The 27,558-nt window shown below is 48.3% G+C and overlaps 1 protein-coding gene across 3 annotated transcripts in view; it reads left to right on the top strand.

Annotated features, from left to right (window-relative positions):
* LOC135902594 (dachshund homolog 2-like) overlaps nt 1-27,558 on the top strand; it is a 255,132-nt gene that overhangs the window by 165,897 nt on the left and 61,677 nt on the right. For 2 of the 3 annotated variants that reach the window (XM_065432786.2, XM_065432788.2), the window contains 3 exons: nt 5,522-5,819; nt 24,287-24,375; nt 27,050-27,205. In XM_065432786.2, coding sequence (XP_065288858.2) covers nt 5,522-5,819; nt 24,287-24,375; nt 27,050-27,205 — 543 coding nt within the window. The remainder of the gene's footprint in view (nt 1-5,521; nt 5,820-24,286; nt 24,376-27,049; nt 27,206-27,558) is intronic. The other variant, XM_065432787.2, reaches the window with a different exon arrangement.

The raw sequence follows: 27,558 nt of genomic DNA, 5'->3' as shown, positions 1-27,558 counted from the left end.
CGCGGGCCCGACCCGGGAAATCGTCAGGTTCACTCCGAATCAACGCGATTGACGGGAAACACTCGCCGATACGGTTTTCTCGCTTTATGTTTCGTCGTTGACTTGTTTTCAGGTTTCGCCCTCGCCGCTCTTCGCAGTCCTTGAAGCGCGCCGCGCGCGCGTAACCCGTACCCACATCGAAAGCAGCCGCGTCGAATCAAAAACTGCGGACACAAAGGGAGCGCTATGCGTTGGGGAAATGCGATGGTGCACCGTATAACGCACGTGCGTCTGACGTGCGCGATTTATTTATTTTTATTCTCTATGTACGTGGCACTCCGGAGGAGAACCTGGGCTAGAGTCTGCGGTTCTGCCGCAGCGATACGCTATATATAAGGGGTCGGCCAGTGTGTTCATCGGGCCTTCGCGGTGCTCGTTGTTTGTTCGTTTTGGTATCCCTTTTCGCGTCCCTTTCGCGTGCGCGGAGTGGGCATGTGCAGGGCGAGGGAAGTGACTTTCACGTGCTCCTGGAGATTTTAACCCGCCTCGCAGGAGGCGCCGTGCGCGAGGAATGATGGAAGACCGCGGGGCTGTTTTTAGCACGGTCGCGTCGCCCGAGATCACCCGCCACCGGGCAACGCCGCGCCTCGATCTCATAACAGAGGATGCGTGGAATCGCGCATTTGTGCAGTTCGCGCATGTTTTGCAAGACAAACCTGCGTCTATATGCGTCCCCGCGTGTTGCTCGCTATTACGTTGCTCGCGCTTTCTCTCCTGGCTTCTTCCTTTCTTTTCTTATGTTGCCATATAAAGAAAAACAAAAACAAAGAAACTGCTGAATTCTGGCCGGGCAAAGCGCTCCAGTTTAGTATAGTACTAGCACATGTTGTATGAATTATACAGAAAGAATCATGTGCTAGGGGAAATTATACAAAGCAGCCGTCGTACCTTAGTGGTTATGGCGTTGTGATGATAAGCTGCTAAGCACGAGGTCGCAGAATCGAATCCGTTAGCGGCGGCCGCCTTACGATGGCAACAAAATGGTAAATTGTCCACGTACCGTCTATTGGTTGCACGTTAGGGAACCTCAGGTGATCAAAATTAATCGGGGGTCCTCCACTACGGCGTGCCTCATAATCATATCGTGGTTCTGGCACGTGAAACTCCGGATCTCTTGCTCAGCAGTGCAAACACCAGTAGGCGCTGAGCTACAGCGGCTGGTCACATGAATATACATAGTACGCTCGTTAGAATGAGAAAATCTGGGCTACAGAAGCAAAGCCTTGTTGGAGGTTTTCGAACGTGCTTTAGACTTTGCATGCAAACGCGAAAACGTTACAATCTGCTTTACTTCGCAGCGATTCTTCCAGCCTTTCTGAAAGTGCACGATGCCAACAGCGAAAGAAAAAAGAAAAACGAAACGAAATAAACGCGGAAAAAGAGAGAAACAAGGGGAAAACTCAAATGGGCGGTAAGGTCGGAAAAAAGTCGCGCAGACCTCGGAGACGTGCTCAGCGCACTCCAGAGCATCGCGTCTCTCAAGTCCTGAAACTTTAAAAAGGCCAATTCCCACTCCGTGCTCGGACGCATACGAGATTCGATGGAAATCTCGCGTGTTGAAGGTGCACCGTCATCGGCGGCGAAGTGTTTCTCGCTCGCTGCGCCGCGAGGGGGGGGGGGGGGAGGGGGGATCGCGCAGACTCTCACAGTACCGCTTTTGCCAGGCACAACCGGGGTCGCACACATCTCGTCGGGGCCGAACAGATGCACCGCGCGAACGAGACCGTGCCGCATGCCGTTTCGCGAGGGAAGAATATCGCCTCCGGCCCCAGGAGGGGTGACGGAGTTGTGCGAGCGTCTCCGCAAACGTATTCCTCTTCTCCCCACGCTTTCGGGGAACAAAGTCTGGGAGAGAGAGAGCGCTGTTGAATGCGCGACCGTCCGCGCGATTCGGGATCGCTCTCTCGGAGAAGAAGGGAGCGGAGCCGAAGGTGCCGCGGTGGGCGGATCTTGGTGCTCCGTTTTGCCTCTTCCCGGTGGTGTCCCCTTTCCTGTTCCTCGGCCTCTTGTTCGCACTCGCGCGTATATGTATGTATGGCCGGTTGTTATGGGTGGCCGAACAATCCGTCAAAACTGTCCCGCTGCGGCGTGTTTTCCGTGTGGCGTTCCGTGTGCCTTCGGTTTCCAACTGTCTCACTCGCACTCTCTCTTTCATTTTTTTTCTATATCTGCCCTCTTTCTTGTCGCGTATTTCATATGAAACGCCAGACATGGCAGTTTCGCGCGTTCTTTGATTCTTGCAGCCGGACCGCGTAGGAGCGCCCCTCTTTGTGCTAATGCGAAAGTGTGAACTTACGCGGCGAGGGAGAAAAGTGGCATTTACATTGTATGCAAATAGTGACTCGGATTTTTGGTGTTAGCGGCCCGTGTGCTTTGCATTCTTACGACGTGTAGAGAACGACAGCTCAAAACAGGCGATCTTGTTGCCACCCTCAATGCCAAAGGTACTCCTCGCCCCCCACCCCCTCCACCACCCCTTTCCCTTTTCCGCATGTTGTATCTTTGTGGTTAGTAATTTTTCGTCGCTCTTTCACTTTTCTTTGTTCATTGTTTCTTATCCCACCTTAGACTTCGAAAGGGCAAGTTTTCTCTTCGTGACCTCTTTCGAAAGCCCACTTCCTATATCGCCCGTCCCGTGTTCTTTCAATTGCAATGGAAACGTCCTTTCATATTTCTTAACTACAATGGAGCTTCCAATGCATCATCTCCACCGGAAGAACGGCATGAAACCAAGACTCGAGCTGGACAGAAAGAATCACAACAACAAGAAAAATGAACAGCAAATAATTATTCACTAAATTTTCTCTGAATACGATCGCTTCTGTGATTGCATGCGACACCACTGACACCTCTCTCCTTCTCCTCACAACGATATGACACGAATACTTTCGCAAGTCACCCGTGAACGCAATAATTTTCTTCGCAAACTTCATAAAACGTGAAATTGAATTTCTAGTTTCACACTTTCGCGAACAAGTGTTTGTGCGTCCCTGTCACTCTGGAAACTTCCTCTCAAGCATATGTATAAGTCACGGCAGGTCGAGAAGCAGCCTTTATCTGTGCGCACCGCGAGATTTCACGCAAGCGCAATTTGCTTTGCTCTTCGCTCTGCTATGTCGCTGAGTGAGTTGAGAAACCCCGGTCATCCGGGGTTCCTCAAAAATGAATGGATGAATCGTGACAGGAACGGGTTATGCTTTTAGGATCTGGGAATAATAGCGAGTACGGAGACAGACGCTAAAAGCACGGAGCCAAGTTGTCGTGCAGAGCCGAGCAGGAAGTAAAAAAAAAAGATCAATAATAATAATACTAAAGATTTAAAGCATGAAAACGGGAGAGAAAGCAGGAAATTTAAGTTCGTGCGAGAGGGAGTCAAAAGTCAAAGCAGAAAGAACAGCTCAAAAGAAAAAGAATGAAGAATTTGCTGCCCCCTCCCCCTGCTTTTCTCTTCTTTTTCTTTGTCCTTCCTTTATGAAGCGAGACGCGCAGGGCATCAGCTTCGCTGTACGGCTCTCAAATATGGACGGCCGCGGAAATGGTGTGTGCTTGCAGAGCACTCGACGGCGCTTAATGCGGGAGCCAGGGAAGGGATCCAAAAATTATTACGAGAATCAAGCGCACGGAGGAGTGGGATAACAGTACGCCGAGCAAGAGAAAAAGAAAAGGAGGCAAAGACAGATAGAAAGAGAGAAAACAAAAGAAATGAAAGGAGTGCCGTGTGACAAGGCAGCCAGCGCTGCGAGGAACCAAGAAATTACTCCCGCTCGCTTCACTCCGCGCGCACTCCTTTCGATCAGTATTAGCCGAGAGGCAGCGCAGTATGCATTTTGACTGGAGGAACTTCTCAAGAAACCTAATTTGTGCGGCGAGCAGCACTCTTCTTGCGTTGGGCGAGAGATGCGCTGCACCCCCCTCCTCCCACCCCCTTACTACAGAGTCCATCGGCCCGGCGGCGGAGAAGTACGGCGCGGCGATTCCCCCGCCCACCGGCAGCGGCTGCCTGATGTTCGCCCGGCCTCGTGCATATTCCAACGCTGCGCTAATTCCATCTCTCCCTGGTTTCCGAGGTCTCTATCCACCGGCGCGGGTGGTTTTGCCGTCCGAAAAACGCGCTCCCTGTTCTCGTTGTGCTTACTTTCGCTGATGGAACGCGAGTGCCTTGCCTGTGCGCAAGAAGAACGGATATTCTGCTACTCCGCACGGTTTCGAGCTTCATTTTCTTCGTTTCTTCTTACCCTTTGTTGGAGACAATATTGCGTTACGCGCTCGCTCCCTTGACTTTCGTTTCCCTTGCCAGAGGCGCGCCCTGCTTGCTGTAGTGTCTCGACGCTTCTCGTGTTTCCAGCACTTTTATGTTCTTTGCATGTCATCGCGTGTCCTTGTGTGTATGTCGCTCTGTAATCGCATTCGTCCGTACAAATTTTAGCGCGTGCGTGTGCGTGTGCGCGTGCGCGTTAGCGGATGCGAGTGAGTGGTGTGTGCAGAGTGGAGAACGCTTGCTCACGCTTTGTCGTCAGTATAATTGAACCTGCGGAACATGCCTCACCCTCCAGACCTTTCTCTTCTTTATCTCTCCTGTCATCGCATGCCAGGATTCATCTATGTATTCGAGGCTTATAGTGCCGGTTTCACCGACAGTCGTTACGCGAGCATTTCCCGTTTCGTCACTTCTGGACGGCCGTGTTCCATGACAGCGTAAACACTGCCTGCAAGCTTCTTCATTATTAACCAGGATATTTTTAAAAAAATAATTTCTTCACTTTGGGCGTCGTCAGTTCTGTTTTCTACATTAGACTTCCCGCTTAGAGAAGATCCCTTCAGACTGTCGACTTCATTCCCGGTTTTCCTGTGTCACTGCCAGGGGACTATAGCTAACAGACAACTATGCAGTTAGCTGTAGAACAACAAAGAGTGAAGAACATAACTCAAAGCTGAAGAATAACTTTACTTCTCAGCCTCCATATATAATCACTTTGGTTCCTCGTACATGCACAAATGACTCCGCAGCCATGAGCTATCCCCTCCGCTCCATCCCTCTTTCAGTAACATCCCGGCTACGACGCGGCAGCAAGTCATTGCTATTATATCGCTCCGGCTTCGCATTTATGTTTGCTGTTTCTGTCAATGGCGCTGTTCGAAAACTTGAGTTCTCCCCGTTAGAGTGAGCCAGGAGGCTTGAAATGTGGTCCTAATTGCGTATAAACGGGGAAGCACAATGCGAACAAATGACATCATATGGGGTTTGATGCTACTTCTTCTTGATAAACAAAAGCATAATTGTTACCAGTGCCAGCACTGTCCGTCGTTCTTTTCTTTCTTGAGTGCCTTACTTCGTCTTGCGCTGCTCAACGAACAAGTTGATGTCATCTCAGATGCTCGTGCCCGTCCACGTGTTTAGACTGACTCTTGCTGTCGACAGGTTTGTATTTCTCCGAGTGACAACTCTTTCTTTTTTTCCTCCCGTTCTATTCCGATCGCGCAGCCGAACAAGCGGACAAGCCTCACCACGGTGGCGGCGGGGGCGCCCTGCTGCCCAACGGGTTCAGCCCGCAGCAGGCGGCGGCAGCCGCGGCTGCGGCCCACCTGAACGCCACGCTGCCCTTCCTCGCCCTGGGCTCGCACCCGCACCCGGGCGGGCTGCTGAGCGCCGCCATGGGGATCCCTCTGCCGGGAGCCACGCCGCACCACCCGCTGGGTGGCGCAGCGCCCTCGCGCGCCGACCACCACCTCGCCAAGGCCGCGCCGCCTCAGCTGGACCCGCAGGCCGCCCTCAGGTACGCGTGAGTGGCGTTTCTCGTTTTCTCAACTGCGTGACCTGCGGCCGGTGTTATCACGAGACCGCTGGGCTGTCAGCGCAAGGACTTTTGCTTGCGCGAGCGAGTAGTTAGTTGAACTACTTAGTTAGATGAACCAACTAGCACTCATAAACGTCTTACTAAAGTAGTTGGTGTTTGCACATGGTTCGCGTATTCTTGTTCGAATCCTCTTGTGTGTCATATGTGCCTCCGAGCTGTGTAATTTACCAAAATTTCATTTGCAATTGCAAGTTATGCTTCGAGTGTGTACTAGTTCGTGTCATTTCGTCTGAAGCCCTTTGTCGGTCATGTGTCAGATCACGAAACGAGCGTATAAAAAGCTAACCAAAGGCCGGAAGAAATTGTAAGGCATGCCCTAAAGCTCAGAGGTGTTAATCCATCATTCGCCGAGCGCTGGATCCATGGCGCCACAAGACCACCGCCGCAACCGCCTTCACAAAGGTGCACAGTTTCAGTCAGTGCCTTGGTCGCGATAGTTCCTTCAACGTGCTCGGAAATGGCTTGACGAGCAAGAGCGCGTGCACGTCCAGGGATTTGGTACATTCTCCTTTCCAAAATTTGTTGAAGTTCACCGCACTACACACGCTTAATGGGCAACGTTTTCAAATAAAAAAATATTTTAGGAGATTGGCCCAGTTTCAAGAAGCTTCAGTTAGCTGCGTCGAGAGAGTACATTTCCTATTAATAACATTCGCCTTCAAGGCACTTATCTTAACTTCGTTTTTACTTAGTAGCAATGTTTTGGTTAGGACCAAAACACTGATAATGCCGCACTAAATGCCGACTAAGTGTCACAAATGCCTATGTTATTAGAGGCAAGTACTCTCTTGACCTTGCCAAGAGAAACTTGTTGAAACTAGGTTTGCATGTTGAAATTTAATTCTTGAAGTGCTACCCATTGCGTTACGCTGGTGTCTTGTGCCGAAGCTCAACAGATTGCCGAAGGAGCAATGTCCAAAATTCCTGAGTATGCGTCAGCTGCGCTATGCGCAAAGGAGACGTGATCGCCAATCCTTTCGGTAGAACTTTTATACGAAGAACATCTAGCTTATTGTTTAATGCCTTAAGTAAGCCCATACGGAAGACCTTACGCTTGAGTAAACGGCTGTTTTGCAGTTCTCATAACCACCTTAACTAGATTGTTGCGCTATATATCAACAACAGTTATAATCAGCAAGTAAGTATAGCCTTATACGAGCGGGCATTTTTGACTTGCACTCCTGAATTTTCAAAAATTTGAGCTGCCGCTCTCCCGCACACATTGTCTTCTGCCGCGCGCCTGAATGTTGTTTTCTGTACCGGTGCACTCCTCTTTCAAACACTCGATACCCTATCTACCTTGTGGAGCAGCCAACTAGCTCCCACAAAGTTTGCGTGGTTCACCTACCTGCTTCTGTGGTCTATCATGTAGCGTATATGGTAAACCGTTTCTGTTGAAAGAAAATGCTCATACGTAGTAATAAATTTTCGGTGTTCTTCTAGTACCTACGACAGAGAGAAAAAGAAAGACAAAGAAGGCATGGATGTTAATCATAAGAACGTCTTGTTGGTTATTGTAAGCTGGGGCAGTGGAATGAGGAACCAAATAGATAGATAGGAAGGAAGGGAAGGAGGACGCAATGGCGCGCAAGCAGTGCCAAACAGGCGTTTGTACAGGTCAGTCGCCGAGGTCGCAGTCGTTCCCAAGCGAAAACGTGGATGTTCACGAGACACGGGATGACTTGACAAATACACGCTTTCTCTACGTCTTCTCCGAGATAAGGAAACATGGCGCAATATGAACGCGTAAGAGATTCGATTCAAATATCCTCGTCCTCATGACCTCTCTCTCCCACGAGCGACACCGAGGTTGAAGTGGTTTCGTTTCTTCTCTGTTGCGGCCCTGTTTGCGCAGCTGATTGATGGGTGGATGGATAGGAGGAGGGGCCGGAAACCAAGAGCTGAAAGCGGGTGGGGAAAAGGCGTCCTCTGGTGGGCCGTTCAGGCACTCAATAGGCCCTAGACTGACGGGACCTCCACCGCGGAGGAACACGGTCTATAATCAAGACAACACCACAGCTCTTCAGAAAAGAGGAGGATGTTAGAGAAAAATAAAGTTTGAAAGCGCTGACTCTCTCGTCGAACTCACTGGTTGTGCGTCGCTGCATCGGTACGTGTATGGGATATTTTTCTCTACCTATATTTCTTTTTTAGAAACAGTGAACTGTTCGAGTTTCATGCGCCGGTTCGAGCATACGAAAGCAGTCTCCACGGTTGCCGCGTGTTCGGGAGGATGCCATGGCGGCATTGAAGTAGTTGCGTTTTCGGTTGAAGTGGAGCTGGGGATGGTCCGAAATTTTTGTGGATGTTTGTAGTCGCGTTCACTATGCCTCTGGCATTTAATATTGTATCTCCCTACACTCGATAGCAATCGTGAAGCAGAACATATGCGGTCATCTACACATGTCTTGCCCCTTTTCATTTTTTTTTTCTGTTAAGTCTTGTCGCAGTGTTTATGTGCCACATACAAAGGAGAGTTTGTCGATGAAGAGAAAGCAGCAAATAATGACATCTATGATGGAGCCATTTGGCGTCGAGTCATGTAAGCTCAGTCAGGAGTAAAAAGAACATAGCCGAAGCCAGGATCGCCAGATATTCATGGTGTTGGTGGGCAACCTATGAATGCGGAGCTCCAGGGTGTCTTGAGGGATTCGAGCAAGTTCCGCAAAATGTAACGAGATTTAATTACAAATTTGATAATCAGTATAGCTGCAGATTAGCAGCACCGAACAGCACGAGCTCTCGCGGTCACCGCCTGAGTCGTCATTGTCATCGTCTTCGAGCTGCCACTAAAAACACGAGACGCGTCTGCTTCATTACAACACACACACACACACACACACACACACACACACACACACACACACACACACACACACACACACACACATATATATATATATATATATATATATATATATATATATAGAGAGAGAGAGAGAGAGAGAGAGAGAGAGGGAAGAGTACCAGTTGGACTTTGAGCTAAGGCAGAACAACGTCTTGCGCTTCGTCTGCAAATCGAATTTCGTAATTGATGACCCAGTCGCTACAACTTGTTTCAACAGTCCGCGGAATCAGATGTTCGGGCAGTAATGGCCCAGGCCGGTGTTCTCCTTTTCAGATCATTTCATTCGTCGCTGGGATACCACGAACCACAAAACAAATGCTAACTCAAGGCAGAGATATATCTCGCGAAGGATCTATCGAACTTCGCGAGTTACGTCTTAATCGAGTATGAAGAGAGCAACCCACGTCAAACCGCGGTCGTTGTTTGTCGCGCTGATAAGTCTTAATTATCTCACTCCGCTTCCGGCGAGTGCGCAACAGAACTGAAAGCAAACAGTAATGCGTGCGACGAGTTCCCGCGTCGGCATTTTGTGCCACGTGCCCTCCCGGCAAGAGAAAAACGACTACATATAGACACTACCTTTGTTTTGTTTTTGTTTTTTTCGTCACCGCCCTTGCTCGATCTAAATGGCAGTATCAATCTTCCGCACGAGAATGTCACTGCGAGGAAGGGGCACAATTTCTGAACGAGAGCGCGTCTTTCTTTTACGAGGAATAAGACAGGGGGGACAGCCGCGTATGTAACCTGTACACCTGTTATTCTCATAAAAAGCGCGGCGCATCATCGGTACCTTCAGAATTCGAGCAACGAGACATTCCCATTAGGAGACACTAAACAAACGAGCGCCACGGAGACGGTGACAGCCGAGGTGAGGTGACCGAGGAAACGGTTGCGAAGCGTATCGCGCGCTCCCTTGTCTGCGCCGCGCGCGTGTGCATCTCGAACGGAAATCGGAAAGTAACAAGGCCCCCGGTCCACGCGACGCGTTCGCTTTCTCCTCCTGGCGTGAGCTTGCTCTGCCTATGCGGGGGCGCTCTTTAACGCTGGCGCGGCGCAGGGAAAGCGCTCCTCCGACCGGCTCATCAATCAAGCGAGCCCTTTCCCGCCAACTCTCCGGAATTGGCCTGTCGCTCGCATCTGTTATCTCCTAACTTTTCCATTTCTGCGCGCGCGCGCGCCGGTCCGCGTGGCTTTGGTTACGTGAACGATGCTCGCTTCTCTGCGTCCTTTCCTGCGCCGTCTGTATCGACTTCCCATTCCGGTCGCGCTCTTCTTTGTTTCTCACTCGAAAGCCCTGGCCCTTCAATCGTTCTCTCGCAACTTTTCTCATCTACGATGCGATCACCGTTTCTTGTTCTTCCTTTTTTTCCTTTATTACCTGCCTCGCTTGCCCCCACCTCCCTTCCCTTTCTTTTATTTCGGCGCAGTGATTAGACTTCGCATTCGAAGCTACCTCTGCAACCTGTCATTATTTCCTTTGTTTTGTTTTACATTTGCATGCTTACATAAACTCTGTTTGCGAGCGCCCATGTACACTCGCTTGAAACGCGAAGATGCCATTATGGGCTTCAGTGTATTTTGATCAATGGTTAAGTACCTTTAAGTGTTTGCTTCCATTTGGGCCCTTTTGTTTTCCCTACGGATCGTCTTGTTCGATGTTGTGTCTCGTACGGTGATCGTTCATTTGCATTGATTCCATTGTGCTCGCTTAGGTTTTGCCACATTTAGCCCAAAGGTTCCGGGATTTCACATACAAACAAAAAAGATAGAACAAGCTCTCGAAAAATATCAAGAAAGCTATGTAGTAGAAAAGTACTTTTATTCGCAGATACGTTTTCGTTTTTCCAACTTACATTGTGTGCACCATGTTCTGGATAGAGCACTGGCTACAAATACAGCTCAGTGAGCAATTACTGGAGCGTCGGTATATTCGCGGATATTCCTGTGACTGAACGATACTTGTGTCGCGCATCAATTAATTTGCTAAAATCATTCGTCAAAGTCAGACAGGCACATTGTCAAGTGACCACGTGAGCTTCATTATGTGCACACTGACGTTGTCCTGTCACTGCATGCCCCCTCTCTCCGCGTTGACATTTAACAGTAATACTCGACGACTGATCGATTACCAGTGCGCAAGCAAAAACATTTTTGTTTTGTACCTCGATGTACATGCGGCAAACATTAGCGTTTCACTGTCGTGATTTCTCGGGCATAAAAACGAACAAATAGAATAAAAGAAATATTGAGCGGCGGTATTCTTCTGTTATTGGCTTATTGCTAATATATGCCACCGCCTAAGCTAAAGTGCTTTAACCTTTGTTATTCTCAATTATATGCTTCTTTTCGAAGTCATGTGTTACTCGATCAATAGCTTTCACATATCATTTTTATCTTTCTGGAAGGAACTCTGCATATATGAACGACCGGATAGTAGCTGCATTTAAACAGTCGATCCGTAAATGCATTGGTTCTGTGTTTGGTACTGACTGCAGTTAAAAATGATACGCTATAATGGAGTGTAATTACACTTAGTGACGACGGTAGTAGCTCTTCGGAAACCATTCTGCTAGTTCCGAGAACTTCACTGTGTGCAGAAAACATATGGTGGATATTGAATAAACCTTGAACTGAAAGAGAGAAAAAAAGGAAGAAAAAGAAAAACATTCGTTCTCGATGACGTTTACTTGCTGTAACACGAGTAACAACTTACGAGCCGAACATGGAAATGCACGCAGTCTATGAACCGAATCAAAGGACGGGTTCGGAATTGGTCGCGACGTCCTGGGAGGGGCTCTAATTGCGGAACGCCAAAGGAAAGCTTTCTTACTTTTGACGCGAGTACGACCGCAAACGTGCATTTCATTATGACGTGTGCGTGCGAAACTCCCCGGCCCAACCCCATTAACTGAAACCAGATGCTCTTATTCCCTGTCGCGCTGCACAATGACGGGCACGAAATTTGAGTCCGAGAAGATCGTCAAGTCGCCACTGAGAGGGCACGGCATAGGTTTTTAGAAGAGATGAAACAAAACGCTATATCGAATTATGAACCCCTCCAGACTCGCTGTTGTGCAGCGTGCAGAAATCCGCCTTCGTTCCCCCTTTACTCTGGATAGTTGGTGTCAGATTCGCTTTCGATCTCATTTCTGCTAATATCACCTGACTCCGTGCTGCGGCAGCGCGTCAATGCAAAAGGGAATCGAGTAACCTCGTCAGCCGTTGTTCTATGGCTGCTCCGCATGTCGTATGGAAGGGTTTGTTCCTTGAGAATGTTCATTTTTCGTGTTTGTTGCGCCGTGAGTTGCAAGCACGTTGCCGCATTTCGTCGTCCACGTACGCGGGCCCATTAAGACAGGTGTAACCGGAGCAAGCGAGCCTTCTCCTCATATCTGCGTGTATACGGCCGATCGAGGAAAGTAAGGTGAATCCTATAGAACAAAGACGAAACCCAAGCATAGCAAGTAAGATCTTCGTTGCAGAAACAAGGCTTTGTTCTCGAGTCTGTACATGAAGACAGTTATTCCTGCAGAAGCTGACGCTGACGCCGGGCTGGTTGTTCAGCTTTAGCTTTGTGGCGCGGCGACTTTTGCGTCTTCCAGGGCGCGTTGCGACACTTGGGTGGCGCGTATGCACTTGGATTATACTTAACGGGCCGGGAGAAAAGAGGGCGGTGCTTTGCAATTCCTCTTCGTCTTCTTCTACTTTTTCTTTTTTTTTTGAAACGTTCTCAGATTGACAGCGAATGCCCAACATCCATCAACAGGGAGCGGGAGGGACCCCCCCGCGAAAAACAACTGTGCATTCAGTTCTCTCGGATTACCGCTATAGGCGCCGTATTCGTCGCCCTTTCTCCGGCCTCGCGGATAGACGTCGATTTTCCGGCGAGCCTTGTTTTCACTACCGAACCGCCCATGAGCGAAGTGGGATGGGATTTCGTATAGCCATTCTGCTGGCGTCGTTTCCTTTTTTTTTACTTTTCTTTTTCCTTTCTTTTCGTGGCTCGGGCTTCTCTCGGCTCGTGTTAGCTTGCTGCCAATAATACCCAGAGCTGGAGTCAAACAGGAAGGCCATTGAGAAAGTCAAAACCGTGGCGGCAAAATCTGATCGATGCGCGTGAGTGCGAGTCATGTGTTGAGAGAGCAAAGCCACGCACGCCTCTGCGCGCGTATATTCAGCGCTTTTGACCAATTCTCCCTTCCTGCCGTATTCGGTTCTTTATCGAAACTCGCACGCTCTTACTGAGCTGCGCGCCGCTGCAATAGGGCGCGACGGATCAATGAGACGGAACGGGGCCTCGGCATATACGAGGATTATTTCCTCGGCTTTTCACGCTGCTTGACAGATTTTTTCTGAGAGCGTTTCGCGCGGTTTTTGAGCTCGGTCGGCGCGGCGCCTTGAATGATCGCGCTGGGATATTCTGCAGGGTCACCTGCACGGAACCTGCACTCGGTTGTTTTTATTGGATGTCTCATTGCCTGGACCAGCGTAAAGCAAAAAGAAAATTCCCAAATCGGATTTACCGCTTTTTCCCCGATAAACGGCCAGCCCCATAACTGAAAGGCCCTGCATCTTCGCCGTGACGTTCTGAGCAAAACGTTTCATCTTCATTCTCCGAGAAACCGCTACCACACCACGCGTACGTTTTTAGCTTGTTGGCAGTGACCGTATTTCACCGGATTGTCACAGTTATCGGCTTGTCCCTTGACGCAAGACGCGCGTTTTGCGCGTCTTGCGCAAAACGCCGTCATTGAACCAATTCCCAGAGACACGAAAAGCGATTCGTGCACTATAGTACACTACTTGAAGTAAACCGGCTTAAGAGACCATTTATAATGGCCCTGTGCATCCTCCCACACGCACTCAGTGCTCACTCTCTCCATCTCTTCCTCTTTCTATTCCCCTTTCCCCTACCCCAACTGTAGGGTAGCAAACCGGGTGCTCGTCTAGTCGACCTCCCTGCCTTTCCTGTCCTTGCTCTCTATCTATCTATCTCGGAGACCTGCGTTGCAACATTTTTTATGCGAAGCATATTACGAGGGCTCAACCCAGCCCCTCAGGCGCGGCGTCGTCGCCTTGAATACCACGTGACACCATGACGTCACGACAGAGGAGAAGTGGCTTTGGCTCAACTCTTGCAAGATGGGCTGGGTGGGAATCGAACCAGGGTCTCCGGAGTGTGAGACGGAGACGCTACCACTGAGCCACGAGTACGATGCTTCAAAGCGGTACAAAAGCGCCTCTAGTGAATGCGGTGTTGCCTTAGAAATGAGCTGTTTCTAAGGCTCAGGCGTGCGTCGCTTGCTCAGGCGCACATTTCGTTGCCGCGCCGAACGCTGCGTTGCTCGACGCTCACCGCGTCCAATGCGGGGCGTCCAATGCGAAGCAGAGTAACGCATGAGTTGTTTCTTCGTCTAGCCGAACCAAATATAGCCAAGCAACAGCAGTTCACCAAGCTAAACAGTGGTTCAACAACTAAAATAAAGGATAGTATGCTTCGCATCATGGGCTTAACCTTACCTAAGCCACAGCCATTTTTTCAAGCAGAGGTTGCAGTTTTGAGTAGCGCAAAAAAAAAAAAAAACGTTATGGTCTGTGCATCACTTTTTCAAATGGAACGTAGCACTTCGCACATGAAGGGGTGGGGGTATTCTGTAACTATCCACTTAGTGGAGATGCCCGTTTCAAATAAAATTATGGGGCTTTACGTGGCATAACCACCATCTGATTATGAGGAACGCCATAGTGGGGGTCTTCGGAAATTCGGACCACATGGGCTTCTTTAGAGTGTTCTCGCATTTCGCCCCCATCGAAATGCGGCCGCCATGGCGCGGATTCGATCCCGCCACCTCGCGCTTAGCAGCCCAACACCACAGCCACTAAGCAACCATGGTGGGTAACATGTCCGTTTCGTCTACTGTTGAAATGCTGATTGGCCGAAGGCGCTTCTCTCCTTCTGCATAGCCCTCCGATAGAACAACAGCTGTTCAGGCCAAGTATACTTCACCTAAGACGCTGGAAAAGAAAACTGTACCGGTAAAAATGTACGGATTCGTCTCGCATTATTTTATACCTTTCTTATCTGCACTCACGATTGCATTATTCTGGTTACCACGTATGCGGAGCGCTGTTCTGGCCATATTGACGAATCACGAAAAGGAAAATAATTGGAATCGAAACTATATAGATATGCCGACTTTGGTCTTGCTGGTAATTGAATACTGCGCCTTTCGCACTTATTTGAAGCATGAAAGTGAAACATGGCTGTTTCTTCAGTGCCGTCATTATCGCTGCCCAAACGGAACATTGCAAGGTGGTTGACATGCTTACAGGAAGAACGGGGTTGGATAGAGAGAGAGAGAGAGAGAGAGAGAGAACAAGCATTTAATAAAGCGAATCAGTGAGAAAGAGTTCTTTCTTAACCCAAGGCGGGTGGCCTCCTCAGTCCAGATAGCCATTGGCGCTTGCTGCTTCCCTGCCCTGCAGCAAGGCTCACCAGCTTTCGCTGGCCCTGCAAGTCCGGGCTCGCAAGCATGGCCTCCCACGATTCTTGGCGGTCTTCTTCGGTGTTTTCGTTTTCGGTTCTTGATGGAGCTTCTTGGATAGCAAAGGAAAAAAAAAGACGTACTGTGGCTTTCACAGGGAAAAGAAAGACAAAATTATTGGGCGCTATTTGGTGTCGTTGCACTTGTTTCTTCCTGGACAAGTCAATTATAACCCACAAGACGTATTATTACCTTGGTTACTCGGCACAGCTTTATCAGCCAACGTACATTATCCAGGCCGTCGAAATATACCCGTGGATATACTCTGAACACGCCACCTAAGACAGTATAGGTCTGCGGGTGTTCAACACGGCACATTTTCGACAGGACACAACCCCCCTTTCGCTTTCTTTCTTTCTTTCTTTCTTTCTTTCTTTCTTTCTTTCTTTCTTTCTTTCTTTCTTTCTTTCTTTCTTTCTTTCTTTCTTTCTTTCTTTCTTTCTCACGGACAGCTTGGATGCTTGCGTGACGTCTCTGGTATACCAGAATCGCGACAAGGTCACGCTCGTCCAAATCCTGGACACGCGACGGGCCACCGGCATTACGCGCACCGTATACACTCTAGTACTATATACGCTCGCCTCAGCATCTTCCACCACAGCGGAGGTCCATTTGTCAGGTTGGGCGCGCTGCGGCGGACCAGCAACGGGTCAGGGCCCGCAGTCATCAATCTTTCTCGCCCTCCTCGAGGAGTAGTAGCCCCCGCGAAAGTCGCGCAGGTCGACTTTTTGACTTCCACGAGGGGGGTGGGGGGACACAACGCGGGATCGTCTCAGTACGGACTCGTGTTTCCGCGCCGAAAAACCACGTACCGCGGCACGTATATAGCGAGCGACAGGAACGCCACCTCGCGTTTCTCCACGGAACTTTTGGCTATGCGAACGCTTCCTGGGCTCCGCGCTTCCGTTAGGGGCTGCGCAGCCGATGCGCGTTCGACCATCGCCCTGTCCGGGGCGGAATTTAAAGCGATCGAGGGACTGTCTATACGCGCGCGCTCTGTCTCGCAGAAGAGAAGGAATCTCCAAGGCGACGTGCGCGCGTCCTCTTTCCTCTTCGTTTGACGCGGAGCGCTCGCGCCGCAGCCGCGATTTGGGCGGAAGTGTGTACTCACCCGGCACGTTCCTTTTTTTTGTCTCCCGGGCGAGGGCTGATAAATTGTCTCGATGTGAAGTGGAGAGCGCCGCGGGAAAAACAAAACGAAAAGAAAACAAAACGAAAGGACAAGAAAACGGAAGGCTGAGAGTTTGACAAACGCTTCCGCGATTTGAGCCTCTTGCGGGTCCAGCCGGCGAGTCTTTGCCTCGATGGCATCCGGACGTCTCAGCACAGTTCCAAGTGCTCGCGAACGTGCCTCTTTTCCGCTTTATTATAACTTTTTTCTTTAGCAGCGATCGTGCCTAAGAAAAGATGCGGTAGGTTCTCGTTGCTGAGAAAAGAGAAAGAAATGCGTCGAGAAAAATTATCTGACGGCTAAGAGAGAAAGAGAGAGAGAGATACGGGGCGAGAAAGCTTGGTATACCTTGCGGCTCCGAACCTTCTTGTCGTGGTGGTCCTGCGTGACATCAAGCCCGCCGCAGCGCATCACGGCGGCGGCGCCAGAATCTGCGAATGCTCAAAGCAACGACGCTTTCTTTCCCATCTTGGTACGGTGGATAAGAAAGCGACTCGGTCCGAGGTTCTGTGCCGCACCCGCTTCTAGCCGGTCGAAGATAAGAACGAAGGAGAACCATTAGGAACTCGACTTCGTTTCTTCTCTGCATGCATCCCCTTCCTGGAAACGATACTCTTCGGTATATATACAAGTGTGCGTCCAGACTCCGCGGTGCAAACTCCTCGATGAAAGACAGCATCCCTCGCGATTATATCGCTCCTTGCTTTCTTTCTTTAGTTCTCTCTTTCCTTCTTTTCTTAGCCGCTGCTAATGCCTTGCCTTACTTAAACATAAGTTCAGCCGTGGGCTCGTTCACTTGATCGTGCATCTCCAGGCGAAACAACTCTGTCTTCATGCTAGCGAGAGAGGAAAGAAACCGTGCGAAATGGTGCGGCGCTCGAGATTTCGATTATGCAAGCGTCCCTATACAGAGGCGCGTGTTTGTTTACAGCCACCTCCCCTCCCCCTCCCCCCACTCCGGCATCATTTGTTCAGGCTGTAGCTTTGACGTGCTTTATTCTTTCATTTCATTTCCCAACCGTCCGCCCCATTAGACACCCCCCTCGGGTTTCACAGAGCGCAATCAAATCGAACAGCTAGTCCTTGTTTTCCATTCATTTCTTCCTCTAGAGAAGTGCGGTGCCTGCCGCTTCTCTCTCTTCGTATTCCCGATCGGCATCCTTTTAACCCGAGCTTTCTTCGCTCCTAGTTATCAGCACCGAGTGAATTACTTTCCTTCTTTCTTTTTTTTCCTTCTCACTCTGTGCGTTCAGTTGTCGTGAACAGAAAGCAGTCAGCTTTGCGCGTCGCGTTTTGCCCGCTGCAGTATATACTGCTGTTGTTGCTGCTGCCCCTTTTGCTACAGTGCTTATGTTGTTATGCTTTCGCTCATCCCAGCACGATCACGCGCTCGCCTCTCTGAGCCCTCGTCGCGGGAGCAAAACCGATTTATTAATGTCCTCCAGGGCGAACGACGCCATTCTTGTTTTCTTTTTTCCTTTCACTCCTTTCGAGTAATCATAATGCGGTCCCGTTTGTCCTGTCCGTCCCATCCGCTACCCAGGACCGTGTCGGAAGACCCTTTTGTTTGTCCGCCCGTGCGGAATTGGACAGAGCACTAGAGGAGATGTGGGCTGGATAAGAAAGAAGAGGTTGCACAGGGGGTCGGGGGTTGAGGGGGGTGACACTCTAATTACTCTCACGCACCGAGCGTGTCGCTAGGATGAAACGAAAATTTTCGAAGCCAAAGGGGCGTCTGGGACGAACGATCACTTTTTGTTCTTCAAAGCGAGAAAGCGCAGAGTGCGAGCTCTCGCGTTCCAAGCGAAAGCCTGATTTGAGCAAATAAGCCCCTCGGTCTGACAGTTCTCTCGTCTGCCAGTCTTTTTTGGCGCGCTGAAATCGTCGCGCGTCGCGTATGTTTATCGTGCACGGCCTGTTTGGGGCTTCTTCGTTGTACTTATTCCTGGTATATGGCGTATACGGCTCGTTTCCTTGCTAATTAGCTGGAATTGATGAAATCTAGAAGTTCCCAGTCAAGAGAGATCTTGTTATCGCGGCGGTATGCTAAGCCTGTTCGCAAGGTGAGTAAATGGGACACGTGAATATTTGTGAAATGCATATGCAAGTTCGTAGGGACCAGAAAGCATTTGTGTTGAATATGTATCTGTTCAGTTTCGGAAAACAAAACTAATGGGAAAGAGCATTTGCATTATTCGCCAGTGCCGTTTGGAATAAACGTATATGCTAGTACAATGCTTACGTATGCTTTAAACGCGAGCACATTGAGCGGTCTTATGATGCATGCGACTCAAAGAATTTGTGTTTATGTTTGAAAACGCGAATGTGGGAAACGTTAGCGTCTTCAGCTCCGTAGCTTCTAAGGATGGAAAGTTCGGTGACGGAATGGACTGGCTATCTAAATCACTCAGCTAATAAAACAAGAACAAAGAAGAGGTAACAAAAGAACACGATGCTATAAAAAACAAATGCATGTACTAACAACAAACAGATGTTAAATGAAGAGAAAAAAAACAATAAGAATCGCTAGCGCAGTATTCAAGACGCTAGCATCTAATTCGCGTTCAGTCAGCAAACAAAAGAGCAGTTCGGCACTCGTCCTCCAATGTTATGGCACAAGGATAACGCTGCCACGGACAACAAAAAAAGGAAAAAGAAAGGCATATGTACTATACTGCTTACAATGAATTAATTACTTCATTGTCCAATAGAGAATCCCGTAGAGCTTGGACAGCTGATATACGTTTACTGGTACCCTATCATTACCTAGGTGCTTTCTACATATAAGAAAGGTTGCCACTTTAGTGCTTTGAAGGCTTCCTCACAGCTGATTCCTCACATAAAATGATTCCTCACAGCTGATTATACTGTGGGCGATACGATAGCGTGTCGTATCGCGGCATTTGACACTGAAGCATAAGCCGCGGGTCCCGTAGCGTTTGCCAACGCTCTCCTTTAACCTACGCATACCTAGAAAAAACAGTGCTCCTATTCACACACATATAAAACAAGAAAGTTGTTGCGCTAGCACTGTTCGTAACAGTAGGTGCCAGCAAATCGTGATGACGTACATTTTATTAGCAAATGGGGCCAGCCAATGAGAAAGGATACTCGTGAGTTAACAAAAAAGCTATGTTAATTCGGCCCCAGATAAAGCACGGCGCATGAGCAGTGAAAAGAACGCCACCTTTAACCTATGCAAGGTTATTACGCTCGCTTGCATACGTACGCTATTATAGAACTGTCTATAATTGCAGGCAGCTTCCTCGTTCTCGGCGGCAAGGAAGCTGCCGGGGCAAGCCGAAATGTATGGTGCCTTCATGCGCATTTTGTCGTTCCTGCGCGTCTATAGTGTTGGCGGTCGCGTAACCTCACGTTTCCGAGACGTGGTATACGAAGCGCTCGCTCGCGTTGTGACTGAGAGTTCGCGGTCGTCGAGTGAGATCTGTCAATGTTTGCCTCAGCGCGCATGTTGACACCAATGAAACTACGAACCTTAATTCGTGTAATCTCTTCGCTGTTGCCATCAATGCTCGACCTTTCTGGTGAAACTGACTTTTCTTTTTTTTTTTTGATCAGGATCAATATCTGTACTTGTTGCATTTTTGTTTTTAATTTGTGGGCGCCGGCTATCGCTGACCGGCTAAGCGCGGTCAACTATGGCGTCCAAGATTTACGGCGACGCAACACACGCAAATACCGGACGCCGTGAGCCACGTCGATGCATTGCTCTCGGTGCGATATGCACTTCACGCGGTGGCGCCTATAACCGTGCTATTATGGCCCTACCTTCTTGCGATTCGTTTACAAGTGCTTACAAACACGATATTATCCACCCGGAATGTTCTGGGAATTCGTGAAGTTTTTTTTTTTTATGCTGAAACTTTAAAACCTCGAATTAACGATACTCGCGATTTAACGAAGCTTGTCGCTCCAAGGTTTTCTGTACCGATAAGTGATTTTAAAAAAAATGTAATGAAGCAAGAGCAGAGACGAGTATTTGTGATGAAGAGATGCTCCTATTATGACTGAAGAGTACAGAGAGACGGCTACCTAACGCGCACGCACGCAAAGCGTGAAGCATGAAACGTGCTATAATACAGGATGTGAAACTAAACAGGAAGTACGGCGCGGAGGATTATACCCTTGACCGAAGGAAGAAAAACACCCGTTGCTCTTGCTTCCGCATGAAACTACAGAGAATAGCAGGTACGCAACCGTAACTCCGCGAATAATAAAGAAAGATAAGCAAATCCGGAAGGACAGTAGAAGCCAGAAGGAACGATGGTGGATTAACAAATCGCACGCGCGTTTTATGCTCAGGCTTTTGTATATCTTTTTTTCCTCGTCCCCATGCATAGTGCACATTTCTTATTCTTAATCTCCTCTTTTTTTCCTTTTTCTTCAAGCTCGCCACTTTTTCGGGTGGTTTCGCTTTGACGCGCCGACGTCCTCTCTGAGAGATATGGGCGCAATTACGGGACAACAAAAGGGCCAGTTCACACTGCAAACAATCAACGAGGGGAAAAAAAGAAAGAAAAGGAAGAAAGTAGTGCGAGGGTCGTAAAAAAAGACATGACTGCAAGAACTCCCGGACAAAGGGATCTTTGCGACACCTCCCAAAACAATGGCATTAAGCGCAGCGCAGCGTAAATCTGAATCTGTCATAGCTGTCTCCTTTTCGTTCTATTTTTTCCTTTCTCTTTTTATTTCTTATTATTGTGCCCCGGTTCCTTTCATTTATGTCTTCTTTCTAGCTTGAGTGCTAAGCTGTTGCGAGCGCTATACGTCTCTCCGGGCGTTGTTTTTTTCTTACTACCAATATTATGTTTTCGTTTTTGCCGCCTCCACTAGCAAGACAAAGAAAGCGAGGCACAACAGAATGCATAGATGACTGAATGCGAGATCTGCCCGGCTGTCCATTAGGCTTTGCCTCTCATATACTGTGAGCTCCTGTTAGCTTAGCGACGTCCGATGAGCCCCTGCCTTGGAAGTTTGGTTTGTTGTGAACGCGGCGCTGAAAAAACAAATTAACGTAATTTGTATAACAGGAGGCGCTGTCAGGAACCTGTCTGCTACACGTCACCGCATACGGCATGGGAATGGGACCGGGGACAGCTCTGTGGGAGGATAAGACGTGTGGTATGGAAACGTCAGTCTGGTAAGCCAGCTCGGCTTCATTATGCGTGAACTATACGCGAGCGCATTGGCTCTGTTTACATGCCGTCGTAATGCCTTGCTGTATTTTGCTTAATTCGCGAACTTGCTGTTGTCAGGTGGCGAAAACCGAACTTGCATCATTAAATGAGGGAACAATGGAAGGTTTTAATTGAGGTATGGGGCATATTACTGAGCGTTCGTGCCGAAGGGGGGAAAGGAGCAGGGGGAGGGAAGAAGGGAGAGAGATGGAGAAATGAAGAGAGACAGATAAATGAGGTGGTAAAGTGGGAGGAACATGAGGTAACCTTCTTCAATTGTGACGAATGTGTTCGTCTCACCTGATGACTACTGAAGTATTCAGAGCAATTTTAATTTTGCTGCATTCCTATTAGTTGTTTATATTCCACTCCATTGATATTCCGTTCGATTTTAGTCGCTACCCACATGTTTTATGCACCATGGAGCTTCATAACGCTATCTTTTTCACTACTCGGACAAGAAATTGATCGGAACTTCTTTGTTAAAGTTTTCCTATGGCTATACGTTTACCGCGTCTGGAAACAATTTCAGATTAGCTGTTGTAAACTAACGACCGAGTTGAAATTATAGTTGACGTTCACAAACGGTGATATCAGTTGTTGTTCATTCCAATACTTTTCTTGATTTCTTTATTTTATGCATCGTTCACGCAGTTCAACGTCATTGGAGCCGCATGACCTCAGCAAATGTATTTCCTTTTCTTTCTTCTTTTTTTTTCTTTGCGTGAAAACTTTGAAGAAGTTAGGGGATAATTGCTGCAAATTATAATGACAAAGGAAATTTCATCTGGTGTGCCGGAGTTCCGATTACTCCATAGTGCTGCATTAGTAGTCTCACTGGAAGGCGGTAATACAACATCTTGGCAGTAAACTTGATTAAAAACGCTACCTTGCAAAGCTGGAAATGAGAGCGAGCGGAATCGGGGCTTATAGAAATGAAGCACGTTCTCTTCAGTCTTTTCAATGGCTTCAACTCCGAAAGCTTTATTGTGTGCAATCTTTATAAGTGAACGATGTAAAAAAAAATGAAGCTTAGAAGTTACTGGGAAAAAAAAAAACTTTATGAGAAGATATGTATTCCACATCACATTGTATATACCAGAGCAGCAATACACATACGCAAAGAAAAATAAATAAAATAAAGGTTGAGCCGAGAAAGCAGTAAAAAAATTATCATTGCGGTTTGTTCCCCGGACAAGTATGCAAATTGGATCGCTAAAAAAAATCTGGGCCTCTCCGATACGCACCGGTTGGTGCGGTCCAATTTTGATCATTTCCTGTTGTATTCTTAATTATGCATCCGTTCTTTCTTCCGCTCTGATTTTTTTTCCCTTTCGGTTCCCAAGAACAAAAGACTCGTTTGGCTTCGTGTCCGCGACGGGCTTTTCTCAGCTTTCGGTCCATTCCGGTTTGAATTAAAATGGAAATGACGTGAGGGGGCATGACTGTACGGCCTCTGCATTCCTGTACCTTTTAGCGGTGCTTCAGGTCCAATTTTTCATCAATCTTGCGGGATCTTGTTTCATCCGCGCTCCTATATAACACGACGCTGCTAATGCCCCAAAAGTCCATGGCGCTTGGGAAAGAGAGAGAGAGAGGGGGAGGGGGGTCGACATGCCGGTGGGCCGAGTAGGAACGTCCAGAGCGCTCTTTTACTGAATTCAGAGCTTGTATGGCGCTGAGGGTTGGCCAGGGGGCACTGCGAGGGTGCATAAAATTTCCTCAATTGTAATTTTGTTCTTTGTATCGTACAAACTCTCGCGCGCATGTATAAGGTTCGGAGACACTTTATAAACGGTCGCTTTTATTTTTAAGGCACGCACCGTACTCTTCTATCAGACGCCAGCAGGTTCCCACGAAGACAAGATATCATGCTGTTCGTGCCTCTTTCCGGTATATGACCGCTGCCTACGAAAATAGTTTTTTTTTTTCAATGAAAGTGGCAAAACAATTCTGTAGAATCCTGCAAGGTGGAGGAAGTTTCATGAAAGGTCAAATTGTCGTCCACTCGAATGCACCACGAAGTTACCAAGGACAACATTGACTACTTGCCGCTCGAACGCCGCACCGAAGACAGCTCAGCTCAGCTGCTTAGTAGCGATGCTTTGGCTGGATTTTGCATGCACCTAACGTTCGCTAAAAACACCTCCAATGGCGATCGTCACAGAACCCATGGCCGTCTATCATAGCGACCATTAAGCAATAATTACTGTGGTCCCACGATAAACGTAAATACAAATAAACATAGAAAGTGCATACTCGTGCAATATTGTTTTGTTATTTTATTTTATTTTATTTATTGTTATATACAGCTCCGCTTGTTATCCACCTTCACAGTGGGGAATGGCTCTGATTTTTTTGGCGTTAATATACATGCTGCTGGTCTACATGAATCAAACATACTTTATATTGGGATGTAAAAGGCGCAAAATTATTTAAAGAAAAAGAAAAAGAAAGGCGGGAGGAGGTGGGCACTACAAGACCTATCCTGTCGTTCTTGCTTTTTTTTTTTTTTCTCTCAAAACATGCTGCGGGTTATTTACTGCGTTAACAATTTTTCTTGACAGGACCACTAATTGGTCTCGGTGTGTTCCATTCCCAAAGTGACCTTGACTGCTCTTTTCCTGCAGGTTGCGAGACGACGGCGGCAGCGTTAGGGACCGGAACTTTTCGTCCTACGATGGAAGCCGGCTCAAGGATTCGGCTGCTTTTGTCAATGGTGAGGACTACGTCGTGCTCATTTGAACACCGATGCTGATAGACGCGTACGTGATGGAGACATTGCAGTACACAAACGCACCTACTTGTGGCAGCCAGAGTCGACGGTTGACATTGATTTCCCGTGCGCCCAAATTAGTGTTGTTTGGTGAAGCGACGAAACGTGTTCCATACGAATGGCAAGTTTTCGTGTCGTTTGAACGCAGCAGAAGGGAACGAGGTGAATAATGAAGCGCAATAATTACATGGTGCAATAGCTAACACTTATACTATACTACTAGCTATATCGTGTAAGTTCGGAACCTCCCCCTTCTTCTTGTAGTTATTCTTTGAAATCGATTGATTTCTATGAGAGGTTCACGTACAAGGACGAGGTCATGAATAAATTTGTGGAAAGCGATTGTTCAGCCAAGCAGCCACACTGCACCCAGCAGTCAGTGTGGACCAGAGGACGTATACGGCGCAAAGTTCAAGCGCCAAGCACCCTTGTACCAAACGAATCCGACACGACCGCCTACAGAAAGCGATTGTTTTAAAAATCAAATCAAAATTTATTCATCTTCATTTGATACATAGGTTTTCATTTCCTGTCCAACTAACAAGCACAGCGTGCTTGTTGGTTGTTCAGGCAGCACAGTGAATCACCGAATCTGTACCACAATACAATGAAGTAAGGAACAGTAGTACATACTATGCATATTATGCAAAATATAGACACATAATGAGCATTTATGAGTACAAGTCGAGCAAAATTAAAACTAAGTAAATAAGTAAAGGACATCACAATAGCTTGACAATGAGCCATATCACAACTCACAGAACATTTAAGGAGCAAAAAAGAAGATTTCAAAGAAAAGACTCCAGCCACATTTTATTTCCTTAACTGAAATAGAGGAGAGATCAAAAAAAGGAACGTAGGGAGGTTATTCAGAGTAATACATCCGATTTACTATCCTACGATGGGCAAAGAGAAGTAGAATGATCAGAAAGAAATGGAAAGAGGCAGGAGATAGGTATAGAGAGAGCCCTGTAACATTGATCGTGCCCTAAATTGAACAGAAAGTGTTAGCAGAACGTTTCCTGTGCTCCGCTCCGCACAACCAACAAGCGGGGGTGTAAGTGCGCATGCGCCGACCGCCCGCTCACGCCGTCCGCTCAACCGCGAGCGCGTGAGCCGACGGGTGCTTCCGTTCCTCTAGAAAGCTCGCCGAGCAGAGCGTGCAAACACAGCGAGTGCGACCGGACGAGAGAGAGAGAAGTAGAAGAGAGGGAAGGTAAGGAGGCTAAGCAGACGCACGTCCGACTTGCTACCCTGCACTGGGGAAATGGTTGAAGGGATCAAAGAGAGAGAGAGAGAGAGCACTTTCGGGCAAATTTGAAGGTTCGATCACACCAAGAAAAATTCAAAATGGCTGCCTACACTGCCAAGGTCTGCAGTTCTGCTCCGTAGACGCTTCGAACCTTTAACGCCTAAATAAAACGACATTTGGTCAAAAGCTCCGCACCAAAAGCGCGGTAGTGAGTATGACGATTTGTTGACGAGAACACAAATGATGTGCCAAGCACCTTCGACTTGCCTGCTCTGGTGCAGCTTCGGGGATTCGCGTGCTGACTCGCAGCTACGTGTGACAATACACCTGTGTTTAGTATATGTAGTTAAAAACGAAAAGAAAAGAAAAAGAAACACTGATTGGCACCGATAAACGATGAACAGGCTATATATTTTTTTGCTGTTGTCGGATCTTCTGCCCTCAGGTAGCGCAGTAAGCTGGGCGCCCGACGCACTTGTCGAACTCTCAGCTATAACCAGTGGCTGAAAGAGAATCTTCCTCCGCTCAACCGATTGGGCAAAGTGGGCGTACGCGAGCGTAGCGGGCACCAGGAAACGTTCTCCTAAAAATGTTTAATTTGTCCACGTCGAGCGCCCGGATATGCATGGCCGTGCGCTGTGGTGTGCACCAGATGTCTGCTACAGAAAAATTGCTAAAGTGTGCCATAGCTAAATGCAAATAGTACCTGCTAGTTTAGAAAGAAAACAGAAAAAAAAAACTGGGTAAGAGGGACAAACGTAACGCTGATGTACAATGCTGTGTCTGTCTCTCCTGGTCCAGTTGTTTTGTTTTGTTTTTTTCTCGTCATATATATATATTTTTTAATTTTCTGCATTGCTTCCGTTCCAAAAGCCGAACAGCGAATTTCATTGAAGTATCTGCTCGCTTTCGCGAAGCAGCCATTGCGTGATGGTTAGAGTGCTCGGCTCGAAAATGCAATATTGTTGTTGAATTACCGGGTCTGATGTAATTTCTGAAGTAATGTCGAGTCACGGGCGAACGAAAGCATGGCGGTGCCCGAACACGATTCCTCTATTCCGAATCTCTCGAATAAAATTAAATTAGCTTATTTGCTGCTATACATGCCGCAAATACACATGGCAGGACTGCACAGATAAAAGCTGCACCTGTGCAGCATGACGATCAGTATAGAGCATCTCCTACTCAGCATCGGAGGCCAGAAGAGACGCACGCAGCGAAGTCTATATACTCCTCAAGCATATTTCCAGAATTTTATTCTTGTCCGCCAAGTGCTCGGTGCACTACAACTTCCCTAACGCGAAACTTGGCGCTCGGCCAGAACTGCCATTGGCGGCAACACGTGTACGGTGTGCTCGACCGCAGGCGGCCTTCCGGTGCCGGAGTCCAACGGACACGGGCCTCCGGTGCTGAACCTGTCGCAACACGGCCATCGCAACAGCGCGCCGCGGGACTACCACGACGGCGCGGCGGCCGACGCCGAAGACGACACCGAGGACGACACGGACGACAGGGACCCCGGTGCGTCTCTCCCTCTCTCCCCGTGTGAGAAAGGAAATGGCTCGGCACGTGTCTCCATCGTCACGGCAGGCATACGCCGCCAAGAACGGCGTCAGCTTGATAGGAGCGAACCCCCTATAAACGCCAGCAATCCAAACACGATCTTTAGCTAATGCTGTAGAGTCTTCACAGTTTCCCGCTCAGGCATGCGAAAGTTGGCTTGACGACCGAGCTCTCAGCCGCCTGCCGCGATGCCCACACGCTCTGCCAATGTTTAGCGATTATTCTGATTATTCTATAAATGAAATTTATCTATGCTATCCTAGCCTATGCCAAGGTTTATAGGAACTTTAGTAATTTATTGCCGGCTTAAG

The sequence above is a fragment of the Dermacentor albipictus genome, chromosome 3 (genome assembly GCF_038994185.2).
Source record: "Dermacentor albipictus isolate Rhodes 1998 colony chromosome 3, USDA_Dalb.pri_finalv2, whole genome shotgun sequence".
Classification (NCBI taxonomy): Eukaryota; Metazoa; Arthropoda; class Arachnida; order Ixodida; family Ixodidae; genus Dermacentor; species Dermacentor albipictus.
The sequence above is the reverse complement of the archived record's forward strand: the minus strand, read 5'-3'. Positions and strand labels throughout refer to the sequence as shown.